This window comes from Rhamphochromis sp. 'chilingali' (assembly GCF_963969265.1).
Source record: "Rhamphochromis sp. 'chilingali' genome assembly, chromosome: 3".
NCBI classification, from domain to species: domain Eukaryota; kingdom Metazoa; phylum Chordata; class Actinopteri; order Cichliformes; family Cichlidae; genus Rhamphochromis; species Rhamphochromis sp. 'chilingali'.
The window spans coordinates 30,501,087-30,524,802 of record NC_137931.1 but is presented as its reverse complement, the minus strand read 5'-3'; the positions used below and the strand labels follow the sequence as shown (position 1 = coordinate 30,524,802).

At 39.0% G+C, this 23,716-nt stretch overlaps 1 protein-coding gene across 1 annotated transcript in view; it reads right to left on the bottom strand.

Annotated features, from left to right (window-relative positions):
* nlgn1 (neuroligin 1) overlaps positions 1-23,716 on the bottom strand; it is a 307,922-nt gene that overhangs the window by 4,835 nt on the left and 279,371 nt on the right. The window contains exons 5-8 of the mRNA XM_080877174.1: positions 5,188-5,400; positions 3,208-3,474; positions 2,767-3,128; positions 935-1,095 (exon numbers count right to left, since the gene is read on the bottom strand). Of these exons, the coding sequence (XP_080733300.1) occupies positions 935-1,095; positions 2,767-3,128; positions 3,208-3,474; positions 5,188-5,400 (1,003 nt within the window). The remainder of the gene's footprint in view (positions 1-934; positions 1,096-2,766; positions 3,129-3,207; positions 3,475-5,187; positions 5,401-23,716) is intronic.

Sequence of the window (23,716 nt, the reverse complement as noted above, 5' to 3'; positions counted from 1 at the left end):
AGAACAGATCCAGCCATGTGAACTATGGAGGCCCATTCAGACCCAGTGAGCGCCCCATTGTCTGAGAGCAGCATATGGAGCCAGCCAAACCTCATCAGGAACACTCTTAACCATTCAAATTGGTGGCATAAATCTCTCAGGTACCCAGCATTCTACGTCAATTTGGGGTTATATATGTAGATCATTAGTGCTCTTTTTGTTCCCCTCCGGGCTACTGGGCAGTGCACAGGAAAAGCCAATGTCCCCCTATTATGCTGCAGAAAAACAATTACTGCCATGACTATATAGTGGAGGGCAACATGAGACAGAGGGAGAAAAAAAGGATTTTAATTTTGTCGCTTTCAGAATGTCACTCACCAGGCTAGGATCATCAATTAATAATGTATTTGAAGATGTGTAGTGGGTATTTTCAAAGAATACCAATTATACAACACAGTCCATAAAACCCATAGTATGATTCACTACTCCTCGTCATACTGAAGAAACAAAATTACAGTGAAATTATAACTTCACTGTGAAATGATCACAATGTTCTAATGGTGATTATATGTATATTAACATATAATTAACACTACATAAGCTCATAAACTAATTGATTATTTCATGTAAACCAGCTCACTTGGTAAACAATCATGTACCCTTTTTTGGAAATGAATAGAATGTATTTTGGCAAAATCACAACCAATCATGTCAAACAATAGAATTATTTCATTTCCATATAACTAATAATCACATCAAATTATTTATCATTTACAGCGAAGTGAAATTATTAACTTTCCAGAGGTGCTGGTTAGATCAAGTACAAATATTAAGTATGAGCTATAAGTTATTTCAGATGTGGCACTTAACATTTTCATAACTGAAAAAGCTGTGATGGTTTTGTTCAGATTCATGAGATTCATAACACTGCATTGGCCCTTATGAGTCATCATACCCTGTCTTGGCAAAGTTTGTCCAGTAGGTCATAACCACAGCACTGAGCATAACGTCGTTCTTGGAGAAATTGCAGGGAAACATCTCTGTTGGTCCAATCATAGGCAGGCCAAACACATATGGGATCTCGTCTCCATGTGCTGCATCTGCCCAGGGTGGTACCTAATGAGCAGCAGATGAATCAAATCACGTCAGTATTATTACATTTATGTGACAGATACAGGACATTAAAAGACTTTATTTTTGCACGGTGGATATTCTGACAATATGCATAGACACAGCAAGACTAAAAAGGCTGGAGAAATAGAATAGTTGTTGAGGAAAAAAGGGGGAATGAGATAAGTTGTTAATATTAATTTACCTGCCATTTTTGGCTCATTATTCAGTGAATTGAACAGAGAGAGAGAGAGAAGACAAGAGATAAAAGGATGATGCTGACAGAGGAAAATTGCTTTGAGATGAGTTTAAACTGGAATACAGAGTACATATACATGGTAGCTGTACCAAGTTGAAGTTAATATAATAAGGAATGTGGGCAATTTAATGAGCACTCTTTATTTTCATTAGTTTGTCTAGACATATTTGAACATTAACATTAAATGTTGCATCAAGTAATACAGGAAGAAGTAAGGATTTAAGATACCAGTAAAAAAAAAATATCAAAAAACCAGCCAACCAGTTTAAATTCAATTCAATTCAATTTTATTTATATACCGCCAAATCACACCAAAAGTCACCTCAAGGCGCTTCAAAGATACAGAGAAAAACCCAACAATCATATGACCCCCTATGAGCAAGTGCTTTGGCGACAGTGGGAAGGAAAAACTCCCTTTTAACAGGAAGAAACCTCTGGCAGAACCAGGCAACCAGCAAACAAATATGTATGTATACATATGTATATGTCAACTGTTCAGTTCAGAGGAGACTGTGAGAATCAGGCCTTTATGGTCAAATAGCTGCTAAGAAACCGCTATTAAGGAAAAGCAACAAGCAGCAGAGATTTGTTTGGGCAAAGAAACAGGAATGGACATCTGTGCTTTGGTCTGATGAGTCCAAATGTGAGATCGTTGGTTCCACTAACAATGTCTTTGTGAGACGCAAAAAAGGTGAACGCATGGTCTCCACATGCATGGTTCCCACTGTAGGAGGCTTGGAGGAAGCTTGCTGGTGACCCTGTTGGAGATTTATTCGAAATTGAAGGCACACTGAACCAGAATGGCCTGGCCAGATGGACTGGCCTCCACAGTCACCTGACCTAAACCCAATCAAGATGGACCTCAGAGTGAAGGCAAAAGGGCCAACAAGTGCTCTGCATCTATTGTAACCTGTGGAAAACTATTGGAAAAACATTTCAGGTGACTACCTCATGAAGCTCATCAAGAGAAAGCCAAGAGTGTGAAAGGCAGTAATCAAAGTAAAGGGTGGCTATTTGGAAGAATCTAAAATATAAAACATGGTTTGACACTACTGCTTAGCCAACTACACATCACTGATTATTTATGGAGAAAGACTCATAAGTAAAGCAGCAGTTATCATACACATGTTGTTACATATGTGAACAATGTGTCGGCTTATCTATCAAACTATCAGTTCAAATCAATTACTTTAGTTTCATTTGGGAGCATTTTGTTTTGCCTTTAGCAATAAGAAATAAGTGATTTTATTTGATTGTACATTATTCTTGAATTCGTTCTGTTTACATGTGTTGATAAATGGCTTCTGCTCAGTGATACAATTCAAATCAAGACCGGGTGTTCATTCCTAGATTCCAGGTACCATAATACTTGAAAGTACCTTCAGAGCTGATGAGGCATGTGATAGTTTGAAGCTCACCTGTTCCGTCTGACAGTGGTGGTAGAAAGCATAGAAGTAGGTTGGAGATCCAAAACTGGAGTGCAGGTCAGCTGTGGCAACTGCTGGTGCTACCCACTGGTGATCGGTGAAAAGTGCTAGGAGTGTCTTCCGGCGTGTCTCTGGATTATGCCTATCAGCCCAGTCAGTGTACATAAACTTGATGGTCTCTCGGAGGATGTCTTTGCCTTCTGGGTAGCCATAAAGGTCATCCACAAAGCTGGACACGGCGTAGTCGAAGTCATTAGCTTGGACGCCATTCTCATTGTCCACGATAAGCTCGACAAACTTAAGGCCCTCGCCCTGGTTCACTCCCAGCATTATATCATAGTTGAGGAACTCACCTAGCAAGAGACAGTAGAGTTTGGTTAACTTACAAATTGTAATTACAAAGCATCCATTGGTGGAAAATAAATTGAATACCTTGTTCCATTAAAATCTGAGGGTCATCAGGTATAACATCGCCATCAATAACAGGGCCGAAGGCAATGTGATAACGGGCCGGCTGGATGTCTTGATCCACAAGCTCCTTGTAATGTTTTCTCTGCAGGCACAACACAAGCTCCACAGTGTCCTCCAGGTTGCAGCCTACCTTCCGAGCCAGCATTCGAGCATATTTGGCAGGCTGAAAACTGACAGCCCAGCTAGACAGAGCTGTGCCGCTCTGAGCGATGGCCCTCTGGAACAGGCCTTAAGACAAAAACAGCACAGGGGCAGCATTGATGGAGAAAACAATTAATTAGGTGCAATTCAGAGACTATCCCAAAATATGTCAAAATAAGTATAGATGCATAAAATGTCATTTTGAAAATCATATAAAGAAAAATATCATATGATAAATCAGCTGATTGAGAAAATGGAACGGAACCTCAGTGATCATAGGTCATATTAGAGGCAAACTGAATACACTGAAAAATAGTTTTGCTTATTAGAACAGACAAAGCAATATTTCTTTTGGCAAAAAAGAAAAAAATAACTCAGCCATCCTGATTTTCATCATGAACATAGTACAATGCAGGTTTGTTGAGTCAGTCCCATATTAATGCCCTGCAGGTTGAGGGTAACATTAATGATGTAAAAACTGGCAAATTCTTTGGTTTGTTAGTTTTCAGTAATGACAAGAAACAAATCTGAACATTTACTAATGATCCTGTGATTGTTAGTCATCTTGAATGCAAGAAAAATCTTCATGGCTTAGTGTGATGGGGGATGTCATGTTTTCCCTTTCCCTTTTCTTTGATTTCCATCCAAATGTGTGAAACACTTATGATCACAGTTTTTAGATAATTATCACCAAACTGACTGTAATAAAAAGGTGTTGACAGAGTGAGATATTGGGGTCCTTCAGATATTTATAAATGTTGTTAACAAAGCTGATTTTGAAACCCCTATTGATGCTAAGCTAAACAGCTCCATCATAGAAACCTATGAGAGTTCATGGAGATTGTCTGAATCATCCAATCTATCATGTCAAACGTGAGTGGTGTGACTGAAATGAGATTTCTGTTTCTTTATAAAGCATGACAAATCCACAGAAGGCATTGGTCTGTAACATAACTTGAATGTTCCTAAATTCGCTATTTCCTTCTTCTTGAGAAATGTTTGTTACAATTACAGTGGACAGCTAGCCTGGGAAATAGACAAATCTCAAAGCTCAGGTTTCATATACTCTGACAAAATGACTATCCTGCCACATAGTGTAGGATTCAAACAGAAATCCCAACTACAGCAATGTCAGGCTACTGGTCAACACTGTCCTTATCGTTCTTATTGCTTACCTGACCTTAGGGAAAGAGGTGCTTCAAGTTCTTTCTTTCCATATATTTTGTTCCCCAGTAATGTCAATATCCTTTACATATCTTATCACCTAATTTTGTTTATGGTTAGAGGCACATTTTTTTTTTTTTTGCTGCAGATATACATGGTTGTAACACATTATTACTACCAAGTCTCTTCGTTTTGAAAAATTGGTCTCTGTATGAATAAAGAGCAACATCCCATTAAATAAAATCATATATGAAACCTGTGTTTAGAATATATGTGATGTTTTTGTTCATTTTTTTATTTTTTATTTAACTGTTTGTAAAACAACTGCTTTTAATTGCTCAGAGCGGGCATTCTCAGAAAATTATGAAGCACAAAATCTTTTGTTTTCTATATAGTAGTATATTATCAATTGCTTTTTTTCATGTCAAAGCTGAATATTGCAAGTACAGTGAAACGCAGAGAAAAAAACCCTCCATTCAGCACGTTCCGACGTTAACATACACGCATCCAAAATGACAACAAGCATCAGCAAAAGCAGATCACAACCTTTTTTATGGTCACTCGCTACTGAAATGAGACTTAAGAACGTATGAAGACCCCACATGGATCCCTGTAACTCGAGTCCTTGGGCTTTACCTTTTGTTGAGTTGCTCCAGCGGTTTCCCTCTGAGTAGTGAGACAGCGTGAGCAGGTTCACACAGGAAGCTCCAGCTCCGGAGCCAAACACAGTGATTCGCAATGGATCGCCGCCAAAGGCTGCAATGTTCTCACTGGTCCAGCGCAAAGCCTGGATCTGATCCAACAAGCCATAATTCCCTTTTGCTGCTTGGTCACCGGTACTCAGGAAACCTGGATGAGAGGACAAATTAAAAATAGTAGATATTATTTTAATATCTTCTCCTTAATTTTCTTATTTGACCATAAGCAGATGGCTTCATTAACAAAGAAAAGACACCTAATGGCATCAGGACTTTTCTCTGTCTTAATCTACACATTTCATTTATGGAGTTTGGTTCCTTTTCAACAAACTTTAGAAATGAGAAATTATGTTTATTTATGTCTTTACATTAGTAGGTTTAATCTTACAGTTTATCATCACACATCACGAAAAAAAAATCATTCAAAAACATTCTTTGTACTTTTGTATTTTGAAGATTTTGCATTTTTTAAAATCTATTTTCTTTTTTAATCTCCTTGATTAAGCTATTAAGGTATATTTTGCCACTGTACACAGAAAACCAAAAGCCTCATTCTTTAATAATTTGCTGCAATATAGAGAGATATAGAGTTACGAGTAATTCAAATGAAAACTTCATGGAAAATGATAATGTGTCACAAAGAAGCAGTGATATGTTTAATAACATAATACAAATTTCAAATCAAGGTCTTTGTGGATAAATCTATAATAATAACTCGTGTTTTCAAAGGTCAGTACAACACACTGCCCACATCCAGACTGCCTTTCAAGAGAAGACTTTATTTGAACTGCCTATAGACTGCTTCAACGCCTCCATGATCTTTTATTTCAAGTTGAATTGATTTGTTAAAAAAACACACTGAATACACAAGGTCATGGAGTAATTTAACTAACAACATTAAGGATATTAATTTTTGTTGTTGTTGTTTATGCATTTATTATCATTATGCTTTTTAACCACAATAACAATAGGCGATCTCAAAAGTTTGAGGTCAGGTCAATAAGTGTTTGGCCAGATGTCTGTATCTGAAATGTAATATTTACCTTTGACACCAGACAACTGGGCTTGTCTTACAATTAGTTCTTCAGAGTTGGCTAGATCTTTACAAAGGATAGTTTGGGAAATAATTATGCTGTTTATTACAGTTTTTCCACAAGTGTTTCTGTATTATATTTTCATGCTGCAGCAATTACCTTTTCTAAGGTACTTTTTTCAGGCCTGTGCAAATAGTCATTCGTGAATCATAAAAACGAATCTGTTACTGTTTGTTAGCTAGTCGGAGCTATCACTTACTATTCAATTAATAGTCGGTGAATGGCACTGACTTATTCACTAAGTCAGTGCCATTCACCAAAATCACCTCCTTCTCCATCCGAGCTACAAGACACCATATACATCACTTTTATTTCTTTTACTGATCCAGTGAAACTATGGTGCTAACAGCCTTCAACTGAACATATGTTTAGCTATGCATCATGCTACAGGACGTTGCTGGTTCTTTGATGAGGTGAAGCTATAATGTTCTGTGTTTGTGTTTATAGCACCGTTAATAAAAAAAACAACAAGTGAACAAATAAACAAAAAGAAAGTGAAACAAAATAAATGTCATGTTAAGATGTTTGCTTACGCTCATTCTCCTGTCCACTCATATCCCCTAAATTTAAATGCAATTGATGTCACTGCTATAAAAAAAACGTTTGATGTGAATAAATAGTATAATGTGAACAGCCTGATGCTGCATGGCCCTAAATGTCACTGTTGCAAAGGATTGTGGGATGGCGTTATCTCCTTTCCTTTTGTAAGGTACGGACCAGTCTATGCAATGCTAAAAAAGATAAGAAAGGAATCTTTGAAGCAACTTTTCTTTGAATTTCAAGCAATCTGACGACCTCTTATCGCTTAGATTATTTGCCAAAATCCATGGCGAGTGAGGCTTCAACATCAAATACTAGTAAGGTACAAATGTACTGAAGAGACGAGGAGAGCCACAGGAGAGCTGAGGTCTTTTAGAGCAATTTCATGTCCAGCTCCCAACACTTCCACACTAAAAGCCCCATTAAGCCCTCCATGCATCCTGGGCACTGACACCCAACAACCACACCCAAGAACTGTCCCTTTCAACCTCACATGCTCACATATTTTCTTCCATGTGTTTTTGGATATTTTTATTTGTATCAGTGAAAATGAAATGCCTATTTCACAGTCTCAGTCAACACTACACTGGTAATTTACACTGGATGCATTATGTGTACACCCACAGAAAGCCTTTGAGGATTGCTAAAAGAATATATTTACCATCCTGCACTTCAGCCTGCATATCTGTTATTTGCATTAATTCAATTATTTGCTGTCATTTATTTTTTTTGCTTGTTCCTGCTGTTTTCCAAAAGTTGTAAATAATTACTGAAATAAAAATCATCATCGTTAAAATCACTTGGTGCAAAAAAAGAAAGGATGGCATCACTGGTTTGTAAATAATTACTATATGTGCTGAATGTCTTTAAAGTAAAACCCAGTATTATACATGGGGACATGAAAAAAGCAAATTAATATTAGTAATAATAAATTGTAATTTATTTATTATTATTATTATTATTATTATTATTAGTCATATTAGTGGTAGTAGTTGTAGTAGTTGTAGTAGTTGTAGTAGTTGTAGTAGCAGCAGTGATTGTAGCAAGTTTATTAGTATTTCTACATCACTCTCACTACCACACACTAAAACTCTCTAGAACAACGACATTTACTTCTTCTGATACCTGAACAGTTTTTGGTATGGAATGACTTGGGGATATCTAGTGTTATATTCACAGCTCTGAGGTTTGAGGTTTGTCTGATTTTCTACTGTTGAGGACTAATTAAGAACTCTATATGAGAATTCCTGCTATACAACATAATTCTAATAATGTGAGAGTAATAAATCCAGTTTTACAACAATAAATATGACCTCCATGATATCTGCCCAATCCAAGATAACACTTACTGAACCATTCTAGCATCATGGAACTAATGTGTTTATTGTTCTTTGGCCTGTCACTTCGATATTTAAAGAGTTAAATCTATGACTTTATGCTGAACCCAGTTTACAAAAAAAATTCATTAGAACAGGATCACAAATCATATTCATTTTTATTGCATAACACAGTGATTTGAATTAATGTGGCTGTTAAGAGCTGTAATTATGCATGGCAGCACATGTGACTGTGGTCATAATAACCATAATGCATATTATGTTTACAATGGCTCACACAGATTCATCTACTGTCAAGTATAACCGCTGACATAGTCAGCTGAAAATTTGTTTTATGAAATTTATGATAGAGCCACTCTATGTTCGCATGCACGCTCACTTGCTTGCAAGTTTGCTCATTTGCACATATGCACAATTTTTAGGGTTTTTTTTGTATTTCTGCAAGTATTTCTGAACAAGCACTCATTTGAATCACGCACATGTGCCAAAATCCTATACAGTGCAGCTGCATCCACACATTCCTACTAACATCCAGACAAGCACACACCCCTGCTGACTGTTTAATTAAGTTCATTCCTTTTCTATTCCCCTTCCACTTGCTTATTTATTTATTTGTGTGTTTCTTGATCAAAGCCTAATCTGGTGGAAGCAACAGCAGCCATCTAAAAGAAAGATTTTAATTGATTCAATTTAGCTGTAGTGCAAGGATGGGCTGGCAATCACAAAGAGTGAGACAGAAAGAATGATTACTACGCCAACAGTGGTGGGGCAGTGGGGTGGGGCTCTATTCCCTTGCTGTCTTATATACAAACATGCACATAATGCGGTAATATATGAAAAAAAGTGGTGCGTTGATGTTACAATAAACATGCTTTATTTCCTCTACAGAGTGATGCCAAACATGTTTTATTTTCCTCCTCTATGCAGGAGTTCATACGTGTCTATGTCTCAGGTTTGGCTAAAAGCCACCATCCGTGATTTAGGAGCTCGGCCTTTAAGCTTCCTGGGATGACAATATTGAGGTGAACCCTGATCCAGGAATCCAGCTTTTATCCCTCCTATTTCTGTCGAACCAGAAAGAGAAGGCTAGACGAAGAGAAAGATGGGATTTTTTTATACTTCTTTCTCTGCACACATCTATTTTTCACAGTCACGGTCTGTATACTATAATCCTCTCTCTTTTCTCTCGTTTTTACTTTCTGTCCTTTTGACTCTGAATGGTGAGAAAGAGAATGAGAAGGAACAGTAGAGGAAGAAGGAAGAGGGAAAACACCATCACTCAAGCATGTAAACTCTTCCAGCAGATGTGGCTTATTACTGGTGGTGAAATCAAAAGAAAATGCAAAATTCAGAGACCAAAGGGAAATGGGAAGTTAAAGTGGAGGGAAAAAAGAGTTTCGCAGCGTAGCAAGATTAACAAGCATGCAGAGAACGAGGCAGCGAGTCTAGAGTAGACAAAAGAATGACAAGGAAAATGAAACAAGACGAAAAGACGCAGAAAGTGAGAGAAAGAAGCTTAATGACTAAGAAAAATGGCTGAATCTGTCATTGTTGTTGTGCTGTGTAGACCAACGTCTGAGGTGGCATTCTTGAACTGCTTAGAGATTCTTCTTCAAATTGTTAAATATGATTATCCCATGCCTTACTACAATGCAGGTTTATAAAAAAAAACAATTCCCTTAATCTCACATCCTTTGAAATAACGCTCTTATCAGGTTAAAAAACAAAAAGAAATCTCAGTAGAATCAGCAGAATTGACAATAATGATTTCCGAGGCATGTCTCTTAATACAGAATCTTACGGCGTCATTTTTGTTCTACTATTCTGAGCACACGTAAAATAAATTTGAGCGCACGTAAAAAAAAAATTGCAGGTGCAAGTGTTGCATTTTGAGGAGTAATTTATTTTGAGTGAAGAACAGCTAAATTTGAGTCAACAAAATTCATTGCTGCGTGCAAAAAATGTATTTCAGTGTTTGCTATTAACCATACACACACACAGTTTTTGCATTTGCGCTTGCTCGCAATGTGTTGCTTGCACTCTCAACATTTATAAAGCGTTAGAGCGCTTTTGTAAATATGTGATGTCTTGATAAATTGAGCAGATATTTGAAGTTTACACTAGTGATGTGCGGATCGATACTGAAATATCGATTCCTCCGATACCAGTCATTTATGTTCTTGAATCGATTCTCATATTAAAATATAGATGTTTTAGTAATTTAGGAAAAAATTTGTAGTTTATCATTAACAGGAACACAGTGGAAATAAACTATATCATTCAGATTGTCTACACTGGAAGGAACTACTTCCTCTTCCACCTTTCATAGTCATATGCGAAATATGGCTGTATAAATGTGTTGCAGCCCCTTGGCGTGCGCACTCACAACAATGGCTGAGCGTAAATGGAGTCATGTGTGGATGTATTTTACCTCCACGAACAGCGAGACGTGGTTTGTGATACATGTGGCAAGAAAGTGAGGTGTTGTGGCAACACCACTAACCTCGTCAAACACCTCAGAGTAAATCATATCACAGAATATGATGTCTCTCGCGGAGTCCTTTAGTGCTGCAGGCAGGCAGCGTGTTCAAATAGCGCACAACTTCAGTTTTTTTATTTCTATATGATGAATTCTGCATTATTAAGAGATAAGAACAAGTAGTCTGATTTCTTGTAATCATGATGACGCTATAATTTGAGATACAATAAAAGATACAATAAATAAAATACGTTTTTGTACAAAGTATCGGTATCGGATCAGTATCGTCGATACCACCCTGAATTTTACTTGGTATCGGATCGGAAAGGAAATCAGTGGTATCGCACATCACTAGTTTCCACAGCACCATCCTCGCATAAAAGTTCATTTTGTGACCCAGAAAGAGTAATATTTCAAACTCCGCCACTCTGTTCCTCCGCCACTGCCTCGTTTGAGTTTTGGACGAAATGGATTCTGGGATATTGCATTTCATCATTTTGAGCTGATTGGAGACCAAAACAGCCAATCAGATTTTTTTGCATCCAAGTCTGTGATTGGCTGGTTTTGTGGCACAAATATAACGGTGCACAGAAAGAGTTGAACGCACACGGGCAGAAATGTTGACAGCGCAAGCAACACATATCGAGCGAGCGCAAATGCAAAAACTGAGCGAGAGGGGCTGGTATAACGCCATAGAATCTCCACTGACGCAAAAAATCAACACAAATATACAATAACCCACATTTGGTCTGCTTCACTGAGTGAATGGGTTAAATGCAGAGAGGGATTTTCCCCACGGGGACCAATAAAGTACACTTTCTTTCTTTCTTCTTTCTTTCTTATGGTCCAGGTTTCCACAGTTGCTAACTGTTCTACTGAACTATAATTTTACCGTAGCTCAGGTCTGTGGGAATGTGCTTAAAACTACTGATATTGTTGCATTAGTGGGTCAGCATACATAGTTCCAAATTAGCGGAAGCAGCTCTAGTGCAATCAGATTTTTTTTAAATTCTTCTCCAGTTTTGAAGCTGCAACCCTTCTTCAGATACTTTTGCATCCATTGAGAAATGACAAAATAAGATAAATATAATGGAATGCTCTGTACTCATTATGTGGGCCTTCTGAACTATACTATATACTAGTAGCTCAGTGACTGGATGACAAGTCATTTTTGATCGAATACACTGCATGGCCAAACCATAACCTCAACTCATCTAGTACACTCCTCCAGTTCTGCCCTGCAGTCTATGGATGTCTTCCTAAAACAAATGGTGCAACAGCAGCTCTAAATATTTACAGTGCCTCAGCAATGCTCCATCTATATCTGTTCGTTGCTTACAACAACACTGAAGACAACGGCGCGCTGAGGGCAGCCGGCTGGGGAATATGCTGATGAGGCACAAAGCATTTCTCACTGGAAATAATGAATACAGAGCTACAGGATATTCACTCATTCAACCTTTATTTAGATAGCACTCGGGGCAAACACAGAGCCAGTTCTCATTTTCAGGTGTGTCCTCCTTGCATAGTTACAAAATTGTGCATTACCAGCAAAATGGACATCGGTATTTAGCAGAGCATATTATTATATGAATTTAGCATGTGATCACTGGATGATAAATGGGTAAACATATGACACAGAACAACGAAGATCCGTGTTACTTTTAAAGATAAAATTTTAGCTCCATATTTCAAGAGATAAATAAAATCTTCTTATTTCTAAATGTAAGACCAGCTGTGCTTTTATACATAACTTTCAAAACATGTGCATTTCACTTTAGGCTGCACCTGATCAATCCTGTGTTTCACCTGTTACCACTAAATACATGACATTTTGTAAGTCACATGACAGGATATGCCAGGTAAAATGGCTTTTTAGCAAGTACCTGTGGGCTGCAAATTATTTAGTAGGCTGTGTCAAATTTGCTGTGTATATTAAATCCTTTTTACTAACTGTAGCATTATACCCTTTTAAGAGGAAAAGTAAGAAATTACATGGGAAGAAAAGAAGTAACAAAACAATTAGATGGTTTTCAAGTTGAATAATTGGCTTTTCAGCCCACCTGAGAGCAAGAGAAGAAGGTGAACACAAAATACAAGCATGCATATCAACTTATATTCCTGTTATGGGTGAGGTTTTAGCAAGAAGCTGCCTATCCAGTGCCACCTACTTTAGCGCCATACTATACTTGACCATCCAGTATTCACTCTTTACTCTGCTTTGTACCTGGCAGCTGAATAAAGTAATGAAGTACATCTGAAAAAAGGGATTAAAGAGACTAAAATGGTTTGCTTATAACAATTTATCAAATAGGATCTGTATTTTTCATGCTTAAGATATTGCAGATTTAAATTTCACACAATTCATTTAGGCCAGGCAGATAGCTGTTTCATATGGCTAACCGATAAAAAAACATGAAATGATAGCTAGAAACTTCCCCAAGAGAACTTTTACAGACATGCAAAATAAATAAATTAGTCATTTTACCGTTTTAAACTGCTAATACATTTTCAAAGCAGCTGTGTGCTTGTGTGTGTAGATGCTTTTGTGTGTCTGAATTTGCATTTAGAAGAGACACCTTATCTTCAGTAAAGTGACACCACAAAAGCAAGAGGTCCATTTAAATATTACAACTAGAGAGAACGAGACAAGGCAGCCGAACACACCTACAGCGCAAGGGGTGTGTGTGTGTGTGTGTGTGTGTGTGTGTGTGTGTTAAGGGAACTGATCAAAATTATCAGCCGCAAGTAGAAAAATTAAGCAGCTTTAAGAGTGGTAATGAGGAGTTACTGAATATGAAACAATTAGTGTAATTGTATAAAAATACTAAACCTAAGGTAAACAAATACTTTACCTACCACCTTTTAGAACACACACACACACACACACACACGCACGCACGCACGCACAGCAGTTGGTTCACATAGGATGTCAAAGGCTGTTAGTCTACGGTGTCATTTTACGGTAAACTCTCTAATCATCATCTGTCCATCACCTTCTATCTTGATATGTTAATCTAGCGTCTCCGTTTTCTTGTCTATTAAATCCTCTCCTCCCTTACCTCCCTGCCTTTCTCCTTCCTCCTTTCACAAATCAAATTACACTCTCGACTTCAAAAATGAAATGAGCCACCGTTCATATTTCTTGTTCTGCACAAACACAAACACGTGTTAATTTGTGTCGCTGCCCTAACAGATTTGCCTGCAGGACAAGCTGGTATAGATTACCTCCTTCTGCAGGGTTGAAGGCAATGAGGGAGTAGGGAGGACTTCTCTGTGTGGGTGTGGATGTGATTAAACTGTTACTCAAGCTATTCCGGCTTTGTGGACTGAATGCATAATGCCCCCTAATTAGGTATGTAAAGACAAAAAATGGCTGGACCTGCCACATTATGAAGTTTTGTACAAGCAAAGATACAAGCCACAATTATATATATATATATATATATATATATATATATATATATATATATATATATATATATGTGTGTGTGTGTGTGTGTAGATATATATATATATATATATATATATATATATATATATATATATATATATATATATATATATATATATATATATGTGTGTGTGTGTGTGTGTGTATATATATATATATATATATATATATATATATATATGTGTGTGTGTGTGTGTGTGTGTGTGTGTGTGTGTGTGTGTATATATATATATATATATATATATATATATATATACACACACACACACACACACACACACATATATATATATATATATATATATATATATATATATATATATACATATAAAAAAACTGACAGAACCATGACCCATGGGAATCATAATATTATGGTGCAACCAATATAACAACACCACATCTTTATACAAGCTGTATATAGAAAGACATTCTTGTGCATATAAAATATTTGCAATTATGACAGATTTATTTGTGCACTGGTTGGCCGATTTACCCATAATTACCATGTGACCCATGCAAGGAAAAATGTAAGCAATGAAGGAATTTTCCAGTTGGAATTTACTTTATCCACAGATTTGGTATAATAGCTTTCTGTCTGAGATTATTTTTACTACAAAGACAGCGCTTGTTTATGATTTGAACAGCTTTTGGATTTCCATATAACCTTAAAAGTGTTGTTTGCGAAAAGAGAGTTTAATCTAGATAGTTTACCATCTGGCAAGCAGAGAGAAAGAGAAAGATCATTTACTAGTAAATTGTATTCCTCCGAGGCTTGGTGAAATTACAAAATCCTGGCACATGGTCCTGAAACCACTGGAGACGTAAAGATTTTGTAAAGATTTTTTGGGGGTATTGTAAATATAGTTAGAATTTCTAGTTTATACATGCTGCAGCTCCACATTTGCTTGGTAAGTGAAAAATTGCTTGTTTGATTCCAAACAGAAACATAAATTCCCTTTGGGATTATGTCAGGAAGGGTAATTGATATAAAACACAGCCAAGTGTGGGTGGGCTGCCCACTGTAGCCAACCATTGTTACAAGGAAACAGCTGAAAGTAACACATACATCATATTGCCAAAAATATGCGTTCATCTGCCTTCACACGCATGACCTTGTGTAACAACTCATTCTTAATTCATTGTGTTTAAAGCGATGTCAGGCCATCGTTTCAGCTATAGCAGCTTCAAGCCTTCTGGGAAGGCTTTCCAAAAGGTTTAGGAGTGTGTTTATGGGAATTTATGACAATTCTTCCAGAAACGCATTGGTGAGGTTGGACACTGAAGTTGGATGAGATGGCCTGGCTAAGATCTAAGCTCTAATTCATCCCAGAGGTGTTCTATTGGATTGACGTCAGGACTCTGTGCTGAGTTCTACCACACCAAACCTGCTCATCCATGTCTTTCTGGACCTTGCTTTGTGCACTGGTGCGCAGCCATATTGGAACTAAAACTAAAACTTTAACTGGGACTAAGAGACTGAGCCCAGCTTCTCGAAAACAATCTCACACCATAATTCTGCCTCCACCAAACTTTACACTTGGCACAATGCAGTCAGACATGTACAGTTCTCCTGGTAACCTCCAAATCCAGACTCGTCCTTTTGATTACCAGATAGCTTGTGGCAGAATCTCTCTATGCACTGTTCTCGATCCAATCTGAAGGTCACATGACGTTTGCAAGTCTGTAGCGAATAACTCTGCAGAATGTTGGCGACCTGCGCACACTTTGCGCCTCAGCATCCGCTGACCTCTCTCTGTGATTTAATGCACCAACTGTACCACTTTTTTGGGGTACATAAAATGTGAACATGCATTAAATCATGTACTATTAGAGAAAAATAATTGAAAACTGAAAACATAAAGCTGCACAAGAGTAAAAGGACAAAATGTAAAAAAGAGACAAAGCTTAGCAGGATGAGAAGATGTGAGGTTTCGCTGTAGGACAGAAATGGATGCACACTTCTACAGGCACAAAAGTACTGTGTGTGCGTGCATGTGTATGCATGCATGCATGTGTTGAGTCCTGATGTGAATAGGTAAGCAGCTTCCTTTCTTAGCACAAGAACATTATTAGCATACAAGTAGAAGTGCACCCAAGAGAATGAGAGATGAAAACAGAGTGGCAAAAAAAAAAAAATCTAACGGACAGAAAGCGCGACATTTCAGTGAGAGAGCAGAGAAAGACAGAATGAGGCATGTGAGAGGTAGATGACAATGTGAGAAAAGAGTGTGGGAGGTGCTGAAAAAGAGAAAAAACTGGAATAAAAAAGAAAAACGGAAGAAGAGGGCACTCAGAATGTAAGGTGGCATCTTAGAACATAAAACCTGCATAAGAACTGAAGACAAAGATAGCTCTGACAAGTTTAGTCCTGTAGATGGATAATAAAATAAAGATGGAGGCACAAAGATGGACTGAGGGAATGAAAAAGTAATGGAGCTACTCAAGAGTCCAAAGGCTTTAGTGTAGAAGATAGAGAGCCTATGGTAGCATACACTATATTTAGTAGAGTAAGGTGAGGTGTGTGCACACCTTCAAATTGTACTAATTGTGTAATAAAACGACTAAACCATTTCTCTAGTGTAATAACAGTGGCACAAACAGAGAAGTCCTAAAATAGAAAGTCCCAAAGGAAAAGAATAATTTGAATTAAACTGGGGATGTGCTTGACACATTGCCACTGTGCATGCAAACGTCAGCACAGTGATATTTGCTCTTTGCACTCAACTCAAAGAACTCTTCTTCTAAATGACTGGCATAGCTGGTGAAGGAAAAAACAAAACACACATTATGCCACAACACTAAACGACCAATAAAACATACAATGCGCAGGATATATGCCATTCCAAAACAAACCCAATGTGGGATTTTTCCAACTGTTGCAGTAGTTTCACTAACATCGGTTATGTGCCATCTGGAAATCATATGCTTCTACATTGATGGATTATAGAGATGCCTGTAGAGAGGAGACTGTTCACAGATCTGTGCTTCCAGCACATCAGTTTTGCATGTGCACAAGCCATCTCACATGCACAATGTTAGAAAAGCTGGGATCTGCACAATCAGCCAAAAGGACAACAAAGCAGTCCATGAGGCAACAGTAAAGGCAACATTTGCCTTTCTAAATATGTAGTCTGTTAAATAAACCACTGATTGGTATAAAAATGCTTGACAGCAACGCAATAACAGCAACAAGCACAACAGTAAATAACCAATCAAAGCTACATTCATAGTATATATGAGGGAGTGTTGAAAGGAGTGTAAGTGTGACTAAGCCAGTCCTCTGCCTCAAGCATGGAAATCTATCTACTTAGTACGATTGATTATAAATCATAATTAATCACAATTCATCAATTTTTTTCTTGCTGCGAGGTAACAGTGCAAATGACGGCACTATCATGCTGCCCTAATAATAATAATACCAATCTTTCTTTAAATACACACTGTAAAATACCCCCTGAATGAGAAAACAAAAAGTGCATTGCAAACACTAAACACTATTCTTCAGATTTCACAGTCCCAAAATCCATCAGCCCACAGCACAGGAGTGTCTGAAAGCATCAAATCAACATTCTAATGCATCCCTGGCCTTCAAAACCCCATATAGGTCAGAGCGCATGCTGCTACAATCTTGAAGTGAGGTGGCTTTCAGATATACATGTCTCTTGTAAGAGCAGCTTAAGCTGCTTAGTGCTTTTATGGTGAAGGCACTCTAGTGGACTCAGAGCCATGGTACTGGGCATCACCAGCCCCTCTCCTCTGAATAGAAAATACAGAACATGTTATCCATGTTATTTTTTTTTTTTTATAAAGTGAAGGAGGTAAATGGGGGAGAGAGAGAGAAAGACTGAGAAGAGAGAGGGCAGTATTAACATGACACTGACCCCCCTCTTCTGTTTCATTTTCTACCAGGTAAGAGAAATCAGAGGAAAAAAATTGCATTAATTCAGAAGTTGTTGGTAAAAATCTGTTCCTCAAATTTCCACTGAGGTAGTTACTAAAGTGACAGAAAGTAAGAGCATTAATCTGTATTAAGTTTGTATTTATAAAAATGACCTGCCCTGACTGGGACAAGGACTCATTGCATGTTAAAGCCTCGGTAAAGTGTTCAGGTCTTTGGACATGAGAGAAACGAGGAGAGTGCAGCACGACCTACAGGTGAAGCTCAACAAAAGTCATAAGGGAGTATGTAGAGTGGAATTTATTTATTTTTTAAATCTGCGTGTTTAAGGTGACAGAAAGACCACCAGAGGAAAGACTGGGGAAAGCAAATGACCTAAATAATCTTTTCAACAGATTTAGTTCACAGCCCTATTCTCTACACTCCACACACCCACACCACTGTCAGTGATTTTCCCTTTCTTCCCTGCTTAGCCCCAAGTGAACTCTATGGATCAGACCCACCTCCATCTGTGACAAACACCCTGTGGTTAACTGTAGGAGACAGGAGAGCTGGCGAAATTACACAGGGCAACACTGCTGGCCCTGATGGTATCAGCCAAAAGGCTCTGAGGATCTGTGCTTTCCAGCTATCTTTGCTCCGGAGTGACATTTACAGCCTGATTCTGAAACTGGAGATGGTACCTGGATGGTTGACAACATCCTGTGTGATGACCATATGATGATGATATCATATACAGTGGGGCAAAAAAGTATTTAGTCAGCCACCGATTGTGCAAGTTCCCCCACCTAAAATGACAGAGGTCAGTAATTTGCACCAGAGGTACACTTCAACTGTGAGAGACAGAATGTGAAAAAAAAAATCCATGAATCCACATGGTAGGATTTGTAAAGAATTTATTCGTAAATTAGGGTGGAAAATAAGTATTTGGTCACCTCAAACAAGGAAAATCTCTGGCTCTCACAGACCTGTAACGTCTTCTGTAAGAAGCTTTTCTGTCCCCCACTCATTACCTGTATGAATGGCACCTGTTTGAACTCATCATCTGTATAAAAGACACCTGTCCACAGCCTCAAACAGTCAGACTCCAAACTCCGCCATGGCCAAGACCAAAGAGCTTTCGAAGGACACCAGGAAAAGTATTGTAGACCTGCACCAGACTGGGAAGAGTGAATCTACAATAGGCAAGCAGCTTGGTGTGAAAAAATCAACTGTGGGAGCAATCATCAGAAAATGGAAGACATACAAGACCACTGATAATCTCCCTCGATCTGGGGCTCCACGCAAGATCTCATCCCGTGGGGTCAAAATGATCATGAGAACGGTGAGCAAAGATCCCAGAACCACACGGGGGGACCTGGTGAATGACCTGCAGAGAGCTGGGACCAAAGTAACAAAGGTCACCATCAGTAACACACTACAACGGCAGGGAATCAAATCCCGCAGTGCCAGACGTGTTCCGCTGCTGAAGCCAGTGCATGTCCAGGCCCGTCTGAAGTTTGCCAGAGAGCACATGGATGATACAGCAGAGGATTGGGAGAATGTCATGTGGTCAGATGAAACCAAAGTAGAACTTTTTGGTATAAACTCAACTCGTCGTGTTTGGAGGAAGAAGAATACTGAGTTGCATCCCAAGAACACCATACCTACTGTGAAGCATGGGGGTGGAAACATCATGCTATGGGGCTGTTTTTCTGCCAAGGGGACAGGACGACTGATCCGTGTTAAGGACAGAATGAATGGGGCCATGTATCGTGAGATTTTGAGCCAAAACCTCCTTCCATCAGTGAGAACTTTGAAAATGAAATGAGGCTGGGTCTTCCAACATGACAATGATCCAAAACACACCGGCCGGGCAACAAAGGAGTGGCTCCGTAAGAAGCATTTGAAAGTCCTGGAGTGGCCTAGCCAGTCTCCAGACCTCAACCCCATAGAAAATCTGTGGCGGGAGATGAAAGTCCGTGTTGCTCGGCGACAGCCCCAAAACATCACTACTCTCGAGAAGATCTGCATGGAGGAATGGGCCAAAATACCAGCTACTGTGTGTGCAAACCTGGTAAAGACCTATAGTAAACGTTTGACCTCTGTTATTGCCAACAAAGGTTATGTTACAAAGTATTGAGTTGTATTTTTGTTATTGACCAAATACTTATTTTCCACCCTGATTTACGAATAAATTCTTTACAAATCCTACCATGTGGATTCATGGATTTTTTTTTACATTCTGTCTCTCACAGTTGAAGTGTACCTCTGGTGCAAATTACTGACCTCTGTCATCATTTTAGGTGGGGGAACTTGCACAATCGGTGGCTGACTAAATACTTTTTTGCCCCACTGTATGCCCTATAGCTGGAGAAAAGGCTAACATTGTTATCTTTTTACAAAAAAACAGCTAAACATGAGAGGTTTTTGGACCAATTTTGTGTTCTCCATTCTTTAAGCACCGGTTTGAGCACCGTTTAAGCATCAGCACCATTTCAAAAGTACCGGTTTGGCACCTGTATCGGATAAAACCTAAACGATACCCATCCCTACTGGAGAGAGTACTCTTGGCCCACATGAAACTATAGGCGAAAACCTCTCTTGACGCTCTGCAGGTCAGATATCAAACTAATCTGGCAGTAGATGATTAGGTTATCTGGAAGCTGCAGATAGCTTTCCCTCATCCTGCTGCACTGCGAGAATCACCTTCTTTGATTTCTCAAGTGCATCTAGCTGATTTGATAATGTGAAGTACAGGAGCTCAACAAGGAACTGTGCTGTCCCCACTCTTGTTCGCCTTGGACACTTTCAGTACAACTCTAGAACATGCCACCTACAGAAATACAATACTGCATTCACTTGATATATAAGTGATAGGAAAAAGGAGGAATGCAGAGCACTTGTGGATGATTTTGTGGTGGTTTGGGAAAAATCATCTACTTTTAAATGTTTATAAGACTAGAGATGTGGCGAACATCTCCAGAGGGAAGCTACTGTAAATGGCCCACATCTATCTTGGGACAGGATAAGGCGAAGAAGTACAAGTATCCGGCGTCCACATTGACAGACAGGCTGAACTGGAACACCAACACATAAGAAGAAGATGATCAGGCTCTATTGAAAAAGAAAGTTGAGATCATTCATGTGAAAAAATGTTGAAGATTTTCTGTCAGTGTGTTGCTGTAATATGCTGGGGGAGCAGCATTGGAGATGATGGTGATTTATTCCAAACTGGACACATTTGAAGATGTACTAGAGAGGAGTTTACTGAACAAGTTGTTCAGTCATGGATAATCCTGATCTGCCTCTGCACTACTTACTGGAGAGGCAGCACTTTCTCTAACAAGATGATTCAGCTGATCTGTAAAATGCATCTGTCAAGCAAAAAAATGAAACGTTTATTTCAATCCAGCAAGTTTGATTAACAATGCACAATTTTAAAATATCAAATGTCTAAAATCCAGTTGAATTAGTTTGGTTAGGATTTTACCACCTACATTTAACACCGCAAGACTCTAAATTACATGCTCAGTAACAGCGAGACTGGGGATCACATTTCTCCATGTTTCATTTTCTTCTCTATTTCCCTCACCTGCCCTCTCAGTAATGACCTTTTATTGGCATGAAAGGAAAGAACAGTTGCCAAAAAGATAAACATATTACATTAAATCTTTTCTGTCCTCACATTCATGTCCTCTGCCACTCCACCCTCCCACAACCCTCTCTCACTGTGTCATTGCTTCCTTCCTAATGAGCCACCCAGGAGGTGATGTCGCTGTACGGCTGCCCATTGCCTCCAGTCATAAGCAAGCTGGCTGAAAATGTCAGCCTACCTCTTGCACTATCTGAGCTCTGCACACCCACACAATACAGCTCACACCTTAAACGTAGTTGCACATATACCTTCATGCATAATGTCCTAATGCTTTAGGATCACAAGTGCCTTTTCTTACCACAAACTACTAGTTACTAGAAACTTTACTAGAACTAGAAACTCAAGCACGCATACATAAAAAAGATGTTATATTCAGAAGAACACAACATCGACACGGACAAACATAATCACTGCGTTCACTTTGAGTGGACACACATGATCACACGACCAAGCAGCATCTCACCCTTCTAAACACACGTAGACTGACTGTAAACACCTGCACACAATCACACAGACATCAGTCCCAGTCACCTGATTTGCGGCTGGAGAAAAGGTTACTTGCCCAGATGGAACACTCTGCTCTTTTCTCTCTTCTTCTTTTTGTCAATTTGTGTGAGGCTGAGTAAAGGTTAGGATTGCTGAGGCGCTTCTCTGTGGCCGTTTTGTCATTCTTTGGCCTTTACTACTTCTGACTTCACTTGTGGTTCTCCACTGAGAATCTAGTTTTAGAGTTGTTGGAGGCTGATGAAGAAAAATTGGGAGTAAACTACTAAAACCAGCCACTGTTTACAGTATTCCCAACTTTCTGGAAAAAATAAAAAAAATTAAAATCAATAAACTGGACAGTATTAGCATGAAAGTGATACTATAAACCCCAAATTTGATGTTAATATGTAAAGACACTGTACACCTCTCACCGACTGCGTGCAGTGTTGCTCTAACAATCTACTTAGCTTTTGTTTCTCTTTTATAAATGTTAATAAAATTATCATGTAATGTTGGATGAATATTCATAACACTGAACTATAAAAGAAAAGGACACATTTTGGATAGAAAACAAAACACATGGAGAACAATGGATGAAAGCAAAGTTGTTTGCTTTGGCTAACATTAGCTGATTACTCTCAGAGGACAGTGTGCAACTAAGTTTGTCTGTATGAAAAAATGGCGGCGCGGCAGTAGCACGCAGCGGCCACTCCGGAGCCAAAACTGGTGCTGCATTGTTTATTGTTTACGTTTTTGTGTGTAGCGTGCTTATTTTGCACTATGTATGGATAACGTCGCAACTGGTGTCGGTGTTCGTGCATACAACAGCCAGACACTTTTCAACCTAAATAACCTAGTTGACGACATCCAGGAGGGGCTGCGGGAAACGCTGCGTGAACTCGGCTTGCTCCGCGAACCAGGCCTCGAAGCCTCGGCGTTGCCTGATGCCGGCGGACGGAGGTGGAGACATCGGAAGCGTTGCGCGAGGAAGCGGAAGCGCGGCAAGCGGGCGGGAGTCTGTGCTAGGCTAAAAACAAACCCTAGCCGGCCGGCTCTACCGTCCATCATCTTATCCAACGTCTGCTCCCTGGATAACAAACTGGATTACATCCGACTCCAGCAGGCCACACAGCGTGAGATTAGAGACTGCTGTGTCTTTGTTTTCACGGAAACATGGCTCAGCGAAAGAGTACCGGACGCCGCTATTCAGCTAAACGGGCTGGCCTCGTTTCGCGCCGACAGAAATGCAGCTCTGTGCGGTAAGACTCGCGGTGGCGGCTTGTGTGTTTACATCAACGAGAAATGGTGCAAGAACTCTGTGCTAGTCTCTAGTTATTGCTCATCGCTGGTGGAGTTTGTGACTGTTAGATGCAGACCTTTTTACTTACCACGGGAATTCACCACTGTTTTCATTATCGGAGTGTACATTCCACCTAGCGCTAATGCTAAGGAAGCGCTATGGGAATTGTATACAAAGATCAGTGAACTGCAAAATACACACCCGGATGGACTGTTTATTGTTGCTGGGGACTTCAACCATGC